The 12,559-nt window shown below is 44.5% G+C and overlaps 1 protein-coding gene across 2 annotated transcripts in view; it reads right to left on the reverse strand.

Moving 5' to 3' along the window:
• LOC134949325 (cytochrome P450 2C23-like) overlaps positions 1-12,559 on the reverse strand; it is a 90,773-nt gene that overhangs the window by 15,624 nt on the left and 62,590 nt on the right. For both annotated transcript variants that reach the window (XM_063937823.1, XM_063937822.1), the window contains exons 5-7: positions 8,943-9,119; positions 8,681-8,822; positions 2,253-2,440 (exon numbers count right to left, since the gene is read on the reverse strand). In XM_063937823.1, the coding sequence (XP_063793893.1) occupies positions 2,253-2,440; positions 8,681-8,822; positions 8,943-9,119 (507 nt within the window). The remainder of the gene's footprint in view (positions 1-2,252; positions 2,441-8,680; positions 8,823-8,942; positions 9,120-12,559) is intronic.

Below are 12,559 nucleotides of genomic sequence, written 5' to 3' on the forward strand. Positions count from 1 at the left end.
GTTGCCCTTAGCAACAGCATTTCGGGTTCTCTACGTATTAAAACACAACATCTTGCTTTTCCCATCTGAGCAGTTCTAATACAAGGGAGATACCCAGTTCCTTAGCCTCTGGGCTTCTCTGTTCACTGTGTGTGTATTTTGTTACCCTATCACCTTCTGTGTACGTTATGTCATATTCCCCAGTCTGTCTGTGAGTCCATTTGTTTTGCATAACAGTTCAAACACCAGTACATTCCTGCAGGCACTGGAGTGCATAACAGTCCTGACACCAGTACTTTCCTGCAGGCACTGGTGTGCATAACAGTAGAGTCCGCTTTTAAACATTAGGCAGTTAGCGTCCCCCTTTCACAAATTACGGCAGCAGAGTCCCCCTTTTTACACATTACGTCAACAGAGTCCCCCTTTTTTACACATTAGGCAGGCAGAATCCCTTTTTTACAGATTAGGCAGGGTCCTCTTTTTACACATTATGGCAGCAGAGTACCCCATTTACAGATTACGGCAACAGAGTCCCTTTTTTTACACATTACGGCAGGCAGAGTGTGTGTATGTGTCAGTGCAGTGGCGTAACTTCATCCAAGTTGGCCGGAGGCAAGATCAATCTTGGTGCTCCCCCAAGCACCATGATATATTTAAAGAGCAAGATAAGTTGGGTACACGCTAGACCCAGGGATGTCATCAGTGCAGCAGGTCCCGGCAGCCAGGCAGGCATCAGCAAGTGCATACACACTTGCCAATACTGCCAATGACGAGCGATGGCGGGTGGGGGTCAGCGGGAGCCATGCTGCATTCACCAGCCTGGCTGCGGGGGATGGGGTTAGGGTAATGCTGCCGGAGAGGGGTTAGGGAAAGGCTGCGGGGGAAGGGGTTAGGTTAAGGCTGAGGTGGAGGGGTAAGGCACTGTGAGGGGCTAGGGTAAGGCTGCAGGTGAGGGGTTAGGTTAAGGCACTGGGAGGGGTTTAGGCTGCGAGAGGAGAGGGTTAGTGTTAGGCTGCGGGATAGGAGGGTTAGGGTCAGATACTTTGTTTAGGGTTAGCCTGCAGGAGGGAGGGTTAGGCACTAAGAAGAGGGTGAGTGTTAGTATGAGGGACATGAGGGTTAGGGTTAGGCTCTAAGGGGAGAGTTAGGCTGCAGGGAAGGGGAGGGTTAGGCTGCGGGACTGGAGGGTTAGGGTAAGACACTTGGGTCAGGGTTAGGGTTTGGATGCGGGACAGGGGGGGTTAGGGTTAGTTTTATGGCTCTATATATTAATATGAGGACCGAGACTGTATATGTGAGAATTGGCAAGACGTGTTTGCAGTCCTCAAATCCAGCTCTGTAGTCTAGTTCAGGCACAGCAGGTGGTGGGCTCCCTTCTCTGCTGACTGCCTTTGATCAGGCTTCTTCATGTTGCTGGGCACCACCCACTGGGAAGGATCACTGGCTCAGTCCAACTCCTAATCAGGATCCCGGCGCCTCATCAGATTTAGGTGTCAGCGCTGAGATCTCCCTCACTACAAACAGCCTCTCCCGACACCCTCTGTCTGACCCAACAGCAGGCACCCTCACATGTGCCGCAGCTGCTCTCAAGATAGTGCCGCTCCCCTGTCCTCACACTGGCCACCTCTGCATCCCCTAATAGTCCAGCGGCACTTCTGTCTGTCCTCAAGCCGACTTTCTCCTGGCGAGGTCACGTGTCACTCAGCAGCCAGTGCCCTCTTCCGTTGTCTCACTCCTGCAGTTCCGCCAGTGTCAGTGTCACCTGAGGAAGGGGGAGGCCATCCAGCATCCAGGGCTTTCACTGACACCCATGTCCAGGAGCTACCACCTGCGGTAGCGCTCTCACTACCTTTCAAAGGTGGCGGCAGGTCTCAGTGATGGAATAACGCGATGGGGGGTGTGCTGCCACATAGCGGTTGTGGCACCGCTCCACGTCCCTTGCAGAGGCGGCATAGGGGGGACATGCGGCGGGCTTCCAGTACTGACTCACTGGACATGACGGCCATATGCAGTGCATTTGCGATGTGGGCAAGGCACCATCGGCACACACCTAGTTACGGCCCTGGGTTGAAGTGGGCAGAGATACCAGGTAAGTGGGATTGGGAAGAAGGGGGAGAGGGGAACTATGGTGCATGAGAGGGAGTGCACGATGTAGCAATATGGAGAAACATGCAAGGCAGTCATTATATTGCACATAGGAATACTATGGGTTAATAAAAGAGATACCATTTAATTATCCAGCCATTTCTTCACATTGTTTCTGACAAAACTACCTTTGGTAAATGATGTCCCCTGAAGATTGTGTCTTTACTGGTTGCATGAGCCACTCCGGTAGGAACGATATCACCAAATCTCTGGATCTCATGTATAACAGCGTCTGTGTACGGCATCTTACTCCTGTCCTCCACTGATGGGCAGCGATCTCTGCCTATTACATTGTCTATTTCCTCATGGATCTTCTCTGAAATATACATTCACATTTATGGAACATTGATACTTTAAGTACAGTCAGACTTTTGTCTTGTTATTTTGTGTCATTTTGTTTTGTCTCCTGCAGCATTTCCAGTGTTTTGTTCTTTAAAGCCATTTTATAGTTTTAGGCATTGCACCTGAAACAGTCAATGGATGTGAAGATGAAATAATTAGTCTGAGCAAACTAAAAAATCTCTATATTTAAAAATGAAAACTTCTGTAAGCATTAACAGACTGGGTTGCCCTGGGCACATACTTACAATCTATATTCAAGAGAAAAAAATGTATAGATACTAGTAGTTCAATTATTGAATCTGAAATATTGGCAATACGCTCCACAAATATTACGCAGTCACATATGTATATAAAAAAGCATACATTTTAAGAGTCACAGCTCATTTAAGCCCTCAGGCTAACAAGCAACAACGTAGCATAACTTTCTAAAGGCAAGACAGCGTGTTATAGCATGTATAAAATAAGAAATAATCAGGTAGACCAGTTAGAGAAAAGTCCAGTACAATTACCATAAGATCCATGCAATGTATTAGGCTTTCAGACAATTAAAAGATGGAAAATTCTATAAAAGAATTAGAGATGAGCGGATTCGGTTTTACTCGGTTCTCAAAACCGAATCTTATTGGCTCACGGATGTCACGTGTTTTGGATAGCCAATAAGATTCGGTTTTGAGAACCGAGTAAAACCGAGTAAAACCGAATCCGCTCATCTCTAAAAAGAATACCCTTCAATCCAAATAACAACTGCAGCATCATGGTCACCAGACTCACAGCGGGATGTACTCAGAGAAAAATACAGTAAAAAAAACTGTTTTCGGGGTTTTGTACCGCATTTTACACGTACTAACCCTGGTCCGCCCGCTTTTTTCGATGCGGAGGGTATCGCCACCTTTTTATGGTGATACCTTATAGAAGTCTAAGGGCTACTTACCGCATTGCCCCACCCCCGCTGCCCTGCGCCGCTCACACTGACCCCCTTATACCTGTATGCAGGCAGCTCCCGTCGCAATCCTGGATCACTGCCTCCTTCTCCAACAACACAGACATTGCTTCTTCTGGCTGCAGGGAGGAAGAGGAGGAGCCCAGGACTGACTCCCGACGTCACCCCCAGTGACTGGGAGGTGACAGAGACCCCTGGAGACCACCGCACACCCTCTCCTCTAGACCACCAGGTACGACCAGGGGTCTCTGGCATCACATTGCGATACTACTCGTATATGTTAGTACATATGTGATTAGCATCGTTGCGATGGCTGACGATGGCCCACGATGCATATTAGTACTAGTGATGTGCACCGGACATTTTTCGGGTTTTGTGTTTTGGTTTTGGATTCGGTTCCGCGGCCGTGTTTTGGATTCGGACGTGTTTTGGCAAAACCTCACCGAAATTTTTTTGTCGGATTCGGGTGTGTTTTGGATTCGGGTGTTTTTTTCCAAAACCCTAAAAAACAGCTTAAATCATATAATTTGGGGGTCATTTTGATCCCATAGTATTATTAACCACAATAACCATAATTTCCACTCATTTCCAGTCTATTCTGAACAACTCACACCTAACAATATTATTTTTAGTCCTAAAATTTGCACCGAGGTCGCTGGATGACTAAGCTAAGCGACATAACTGGCCGACACAAACACCTGGCCCATCTAGGAGTGGCACTGCAGTGTCAGGCAGGATGGCACTTCAAAAAAATTGTCCCAAACAGCACATGATGCAAAGAAAAAAAGAGGCACACCAAGGTCACTGTGTGACTAAGCTAAGCGACACAAGTGGCCGACACAAACACCTGGCCCATCTAGGAGCGGCACTGCAGTGTCAGGCAGGATGGCACTTCAAAAAAATTGTCCCCAAACAGCACATGATGCAAAGAAAAAAAGAGGCAAACCAAGGTCGCTGTGTGACTAAGCTAGTATACTTGACGACACAGAGTTAGGTATAGCAGTGGCCTACTGTACCGTAATGCTATATATTATATACTGGTGGTCAGCAAACTGTGCAAAACTGAAATGCACCACAGGTATGGATGGATAGTAGACTTGACGACACAGAGGTAGGTACAGCAGTGGCCTTCTGTACCGTACTGCTATATATAGTATACTGGTGGTCACTGTGTCAGCAAACTGCAAAACTAAAATGCACCACAGGTATAGAATGTAGATGGATAGTATACTTAATGACGAAACAGAGGTAGGTACAGCAGTGGCCTTCCGTACCGTACTGCTATATATACTGGTGGTCACTGTGTCAGCAAACTGCAAAACTAAAATGCACCACAGGTATAGAATGCAGATGGATAGTATACTTAATGATGACACAGAGGTAGGTACAGCAGTGGCCTTCCGTACCGTACTGCTATATATAGTATACTGGTGGTCACTGTGTCAGCAAACTGCAAAACTAAAATGCACCACAGGTATAGAATGTAGATGGATAGTATACTTAATGAAGACACAGAGGTAGGTACAGCAGTGGCCTTCCGTACCGTACTGCTATATATAGTATACTGGTGGTCACTGTGTCAGCAAACTGCAAAACTAAAATGCACCACAGGTATAGAATGTAGATGGATAGTATACTTAATGACGACACAGAGGTAGGTACAGCAGTGGCCTTCCGTACCGTACTGCTATATATAGTATACTGGTGGTCACTGTGTCAGCAAACTGCAAAACTAAAATGCACCATAGGTATAGAATGTAGATGGATAGTATACTTAATGACGACACAGAGGTAGGTACAGCAGTGGCCCTCCGTACCGTACTGCTATATATACTGGTGGTCACTGTGTCAGCAAACTGCACAACTGAAATGCACCACAGGTATAGAATCTAGATGGATAGTATACTTAATGACGACACAGAGGTAGGTACAGCAGTGGCCTACTGTACCGTAATGCTATATATTATATACTGGTGGTCACTGGTCAGCAAAACTCTGCACTGTACTCCTCCTATATAATATTATACTGGTGGTCCCCAGTCCCCACAATAAAGCAGCACACTGAGCACAGATATGGAGTGTTTTTCAGACAGACAACGTATACTGGTGGTCACTGTCAGCAAAACTCTGCACTGTACTCCTCCTATATACAGCTGATCCCCAGTCCCCACAATTAAGTAATAAGCAAGCACAAAATATTTGCAATGCATCAACATAAACGGAGAGGACGCCAGCCACGTCCTCTCCCTAACATTTCCAATGCACGAGTGAAAATGGCGGCGACGCGCGGCTGCTTATATAGAATCCGAATCTCGCGAGAATCCGACAGCGGGATGATGACGTTCGGGCGCGATCGGGATACTGGAGCCATACGGGAGAATCCGAGTATGGCTCGGACCCGTGTAAAAAGGGGGATGTTCGGGGGGGTTTGGTTTCCGAGAAACCGAACCCGCTTATCACTAATTAGTACATCCCGCTGTGATAGAGAAAGCACACAGGGGCAGATTTATTAAGCTCGGTGAAGTGATAAAGGGAAGGTGATAAAGGACCAGCCAATCAGATCCTAACTACCATGTCACAGGCTGCGTTTGAAAAATGACAGGAGCTGACCGGCTGGTCCTTTATCACTTTCCAATTTATCACTTCACCGAGCTTAATAAATCTGCGCCACAGTGACATACTGTAAACACCTAAGGATTCAAAATCCAGAAACTCTTACATTCAACCTACTAAGGTTTACAAGAACACTACAAATCCCCCAGGCTTAATAAATCTGCGCCACAGTGACATACTGTAAACACCTAAGGATTCAAAATCCAGAAACTCTTACATTCAACCTACTAAGGTTTACAAGAACACTACAAATCCCCCAGGAATACCGATAGTCTTAAGCAGGCGCACTGAAATGTTTTCAGGTTGGGGGGTGGGGTGCATAGTAAAAATTACATTTTGGCGCTCCATCCCCAAACCTCCCCACCCATCCAGTGCAGGTGAGTGGCGCTTACCTCCGAGTGACTCTTGCTGTAAAATCAATGTGCTGCCGCTGCCTGCTATGCCCCATGACCCCCTAGCCTGCTCTTCACTGATGCATTTCTGGGAGGAGGCAGGGATGTCCCAGCAGGCTCAGCATGGCCACGCCTCCCTCCCAGTAATGCATCAGTAAAGAGCCGGCTAGGAGGACATGGGGCATAGCAGGCAGCGGCAGCACATTGATTTTACAGCAGGAGTCGCCCGTGGGGATCCGGGTTAAGCGCTCCACCTCACCCGTGCCTTTATCTAATTTTTTTTTTTTTTGGGGGGGGGCATGCTGCCCCCTTGCCCACCCCGCTCCGATGCCTATGGTCTTAAAAATAGGAGGGTTACAAGAACGAGCAGCACTTTCCATGGTTACACCTACGCCGTCACATCCTATGTCTAATGTCCTACCTAAAGGATACCTCAGTTATCTTGGGAGTTTCTTTGGAGGGGTGCAGAGAAAAAGAGGATTCCTTTGTGGGGGCACTTCTAGTTATTAGTATATTTTGCATAATAGAATAATTGTTTAATATTGAACGTTTAATAATAACAATACAATTTCAGAATAGCTACAAATAATTTTTACCTAAAATTAAAATACTGTATGTGGTCACACTCCAAAATTGCATATAATCTATAAAGGAGTTAGATCCCTGATATAATCTCTAAATATCCAGGTTTGTTAGATCAAGGTGCCATATGTCAGTACGCCATTGCTATCGGCTGCATAGAGGGTGCAATACCTCCAGTTTGCTCAGAAACACAGGAATGCTATAGTAAATGATTGGAACTGAGCTATGTGTTCTGACACATTGGGGTCAATGTACTAAAATGGGAGTTCTATTTAAGATGCTATGTTGCCCATAGCAACCAATCAGATTCCAGGTATTATCTTCTACAAAGGTGCTAGGATAAATGAGTAGTAGAATCAGATTGATTGCTATGGGCAATGGGGGTCATTCCGAGTTGATCGCTTGCTACGGATTTTTGCAGCACAGAATTATGGCAGAACAGGGCTAATCTGCACATGCGTATGCACCGCAATGCGCAGGCACGTCGTACGAGTACAAAGAGCATTGTGGTTTTGCACAGGTTCTTGAGATGCTTCCATTCACACTGGTAGACGCAAGGAGATTGACAGGAAGTGGGAGTCTATGGGTGGCAACTGACCGTTTTCTTGGAGTGTTTGGGAAAATGCAGGCAGGCCGGGCGTTTGCAAGGCAGGTATCTGACGTCAATTTCGGGACCTTCGTCACAGCAATCATCGCACAAATAAGTAACTACAGGGCTGGTCTAGTTCTGCACAAAATGTGTTTGCTGCCGCGCGGCTGCACAGATGGTCGCACTCCTGCAATGCGAAAATACACTCCCCCGTGGGCGGCAACTATGCATTTGCACGGCTGCTAAAAGTAGCTAGCGAGCGATCAACTTGGAATGACCCCAATATCCCATTTTAAATAGAACCTCCAACTTAGTACATTTACCCCATTGTGTTTTCATTTACACCATGCCAATGGTAGGGTGAGGATATGGAGATAGCGCCATGAAAGCATGGATCCTTCTAGCATTGTCACAACTCTTCAGGGTGTCAGAGGCAACATTATAGAGATGCAATTGATGTTATTTGGGATACCATTCCCCACAAAACATACCAATATCAGAATCCATGCCCAGAAAAATTCAAGCTGTATTAAGGGCAAAAGGTGGCCCAACAAAGTACTAACCTGATGGTCATAATAAATTGGTCACTCTGTAGAATTTAGTACATGATAGATTTATATGACTTCTTATGATTTTCTACACTATAGTACAAGTTTATTTTGCTGATATAAAATCTCTTTCACAGTTGTCAGTTTTTCTTCTAACTAATCACTGTTTGCAAATGAACAGTTTTGTTTAATCTGTTATTGATCTATCTGTATTTTGTTTATACCTCATGCTACACCTAGCAATTATGGGGATTCTGACATTTTATGGGATTATACATAATACACTGCAGTAATAAACCTAAATAAATGAACAAATATTAATTAAAAGTTTTTAGGCTCTGCTTTTGCGCCCCAACCCAAGATGTTGACAAGAATTGTAAGGCCTTCAACAATAAGTGCCAGTGCAGATATTTTTTACACAGTAGCAAGTTTATTGTAGTGTATTATCCACATTGACCAATTTATTGGTTGTTTCCCCATTTTTTGTCCATAACCAGTACACATTTCTACAGAATATCTGACTAATTCGGGAAACATGAAGAAATGTTACCTTGTATCTCAGGGTATTTAAGCAGAATCAGGAATCCATATCTCAATGTTAAACTTGTAGTTTCTGTCCCAGCAAAAAACAGGTCAGTTACTGCCGACAGCAAATTCTCATCATGAAATTCTGTGTTTGGGTTATTTTTTTCCTAGAAAATGTTTAAATTATTTTGTTAGCAGTTACACGAACCATAAATGATTTAAATTATTTTCAGAAGCAGTGTGTTATTATAGTTTATCCATTTCTAATACAATTTCCCCAAATTCACCTCTTCCATCCTTATGAGGAAACAGTCTATGTAGTCTCGTGGGCAGTCCATATCCAGTGTGTTTTTGTGAGTCCTCATCGTGTCTTTTACAAAGTCCTTCAGTTTTTGGAAAGTTGGGACAAGTTTCTGGTGAGGGCCAGGAACATATGTCATCAAGGTTGGGAAGATATTAAGAAGCTGAAATAAAAAGTAAAATTAGAAAATAAAATCTAAAATGTATATTTTTCTAAGGTCCCAACTTGACACATTCCATAGCTAAAAGTTCCCAAAAGCTCACTAGTTTTTTTTATTATTCATGAATGTTGTACCCAACATCGTAGTTAACTAGTGCTCCCAGACAGTTATTTATGACAGAATTGGACAGATTGAGCTTACTTTGTGGCAATATTAGTTACTTTTATTATAAGGGTACCTTTAATATATTTAGGTCTTAATGCTGCATTAAAAAAATGAAACACAAATGTAATAGCGTAAATTTATGACCATAAGCTTTTTCAGAGGCATTGCTTGATGGGTATTCAATCAGATGGTCGACTGTAACGATATCAACATTCATACTGTTGACACCACAATGTCGACATTAGATTGATTCAAATTGTCATAGGCCCCAGGTCAACATACTGAAACTGTTGACATGTTCACAATGTCGCCATGTAAAATGTTGACATTCTAAATATGCAGCATGAAGGGTTAGGGTCAGGCATGTAGTATGGGGCAGGGGTAGGCATTAGGGGAAGGGTTAGGGATTAGGAAAAGGGGAGAGCTTCTATCCAGACACCACTGCTCAGTTGTCTGTGTCGTAACTGGTGCTCACATGATCGCCACCAAAGGATGATGGTAGAGACACTGTAGCCACTGGGACAAGGTAAGACACCACTAGGCCACAAGGGAATGTTTGGCAACAGTTCATGTTGATATATCAACCATGATAAATGCTGACATGATGCTGTAATGGTCAACTATTTGTACCCAAACCCTCTAGATACACCCATCTCTATACCAGTAGCATATGCATCAGGTTTATTTCAGTCATACTGTAGATCATGTGTAACAGAGTGCCGAATCCCAGCACTCACTTACCAGATCCAGCAGCGCCCGCTGCACTCTCCTTCTCCCCTCCCAGCTGTACATGCAGCTGAAGCTTCCATAGTGACACGTGTGTCGCTCTGTACAAGAGTTAAAGGACCAGGTGCGTCAAAAAGGTGATGTCACTCTGGCTTCCGAGTTTGAACTCAACCTTCTGTACAGTATATAAGGAAGTTCCTGGCAATACTCCTGTACCAGAGTATAGGCCTCCAAACCCTACTCCAGCATCAGCCTTTGTGCTATTGAGTTCTTCGTGATTACTTCATTCCTGATTCCTGTTTCCTGGTGCTGTTCCGGATTCCAGTCTGCTGTGCTCCTTTACTGTTCCTGCTCTGCTCCTGGTATCTGTCTCTCCATGTTACTGCCAACCAGCTTACTGCAGTTTGTCCATCCAGTGTCTGCATGCCATTCAGTGTACTCCAGTGTTTGCTCCTGCATACCAGACTGTGACTGAGGGCCATGATCTACATGTCGGGTGCAGCTAAGTACAAACCTCCTTGTGGGGGTCCCTAGTGAATACTGTTAGACTCTATTCAGGGTCTCTGCCAATCCCACAGTATGGGTTTGCATCCACTATCCATCCGTCACTTTGTTACATCATGCTTTTTCCCTATACAGTAGATTGTAGGCTTCTGAGCAGTGCCCGCTCAACTCTTTGGGGGTCATTCCAAGTTGTTCGCTCGCTAGCTGTTTTTAGCATCCGTGCAAACGCTATGTCGCCTCCCACTGGGAGTGTATTTTAGCTTAGCAGAAGTGTGAACGAAAGGATCGCAGAGGGCTACAAAATAATTTTGTGCAGTTTCAGAGTAGCTTCAGACCTGCTCAGCGCTTGCGATCACTTCAGACTGTTCAGTTTCTGTTTTGACGTCACAAACACGCCCTGCATTTGCCCAGCCACGCCTGCGTTTTTCCTGCCACGCCTGTGTTTTTCCGAACACTCCCTGAAAATGGTAAGTTGACCCCCAGAAATGCCCACTTCCTGTCAATCACTCTGCGGCCAGCAGTGCGACTGAAAAGCTTCGCTAGACCTTGTGTGAAACTACATCAGCCATTGTGAAAGTACGTTGCGCGTGCGCATTGCACCGCATACGCATGCACAGAAGTGCGATTTGTTTGCATCATCGCTGCGCAGTGAACATTTTCAGCTAGCGATCAACTCAGAATGACCCCCTTTGTCTGTCTGTTACTACCCAGTCTTGCTTCATTACTGTTCTGTTTATGTAATAGTGCTATATAAGTAATTGTTAATAAATAATAACTTAATCCCAACCAGATCATAAGCACAAAAAAAGTTTTTTAACATTACTTTTGATGGCTTATTTTTAAAAAAACAAACAAAAACTCAGTATCATCCCCTTAATGTGTACATGATTTAATTACTCATATTATTCCTTACTAAAGGATTTTTTTGTGAGACAATAGTAAAGTGATTGTAATTATTATCTGGTTTCTACCAAAATCTGTACACATTAGCAGTGATTCATTAAATTTGTGGGGAAAAAATATATATTTTACGGGAATAATATTTGGGGATTAGTTGGTAATGTGACTTAAAAAAATGGATGGCAACATTTTTTTATAAATTCACAATCTCTCTTGACTAGCATAATGATGACACTATACCAGTGGTTTCCAAACTTTTTTGAATCACTGCACCCTAGAGTATCTGAATTTTTTTCACGGCACCCCTAGGCCAAAAATTTCTTATTGAGAAATGTAAAAATAAATATTAAATTAAGTAGATTGTGTTTATATGTCATCCTTAGGCTCAATTGTGTGATGAGGGACAAGATTTGCTTCTGTTTGTCCCCATATTTTATGACTGACAGCTACTAGCACTAGTTTTTCCTATTATATTGACCATAAATAATTTGAATTGGTCCTGAACCACCAATCCAAGGCACCCCTGCAAGTGTCCCGAGGCACCCCAGGGAGACACGGCATACAGTTTGGGAACCACTGCACTACAGTATACGACTGGTTCCCAAACTGAATATTTTTTTTGGAATAGCTCAAACTATTGCCTTAGGGGTGCCATGAAAAAAATTCTGATACTCTAAGACAGGAGTAGCCAACCCTGGTCCTCGAGAGCTACCAACAGCCAATGTTTTCCAGGTCTCCTCACAGAATCACAAGTTAAGTGTGGACCTTTTAAAATGTGTCAGTGAGTAATGACTAGTGATGAGCGGGTTCGGTTCCTCGGAATCCGAACCCCCCCCCCCCCCCCCCCCCCCGATCTTCACCCATTTTACACGGTTCCAAGGCAGACTCAGATCCTCCCGCCTTGCTCAGTTAACCCGAGCGCGCCCGAACGTCATCATTCCGCTGTCGGATTCTCGCGAGATTCGGATTCTATATAAGGAGCCGCGCGTCGCTGCCATTTTTCACTTGTGCATTGGAAATGATAGTGAGAGGACGTGGCTGGCGTCCTCTCAGTTTTGTTCAGGGGGCTGCAAATATCTGTGCTCACTGCTTTATTGTGGGGACTGGGTATATACTGTAGGAGGAGTACAGTACAGAGTTTTGCTGAC

This window comes from Pseudophryne corroboree, chromosome 8 (assembly GCF_028390025.1).
Source record: "Pseudophryne corroboree isolate aPseCor3 chromosome 8, aPseCor3.hap2, whole genome shotgun sequence".
In the NCBI taxonomy this organism is placed as follows: domain Eukaryota; kingdom Metazoa; phylum Chordata; class Amphibia; order Anura; family Myobatrachidae; genus Pseudophryne; species Pseudophryne corroboree.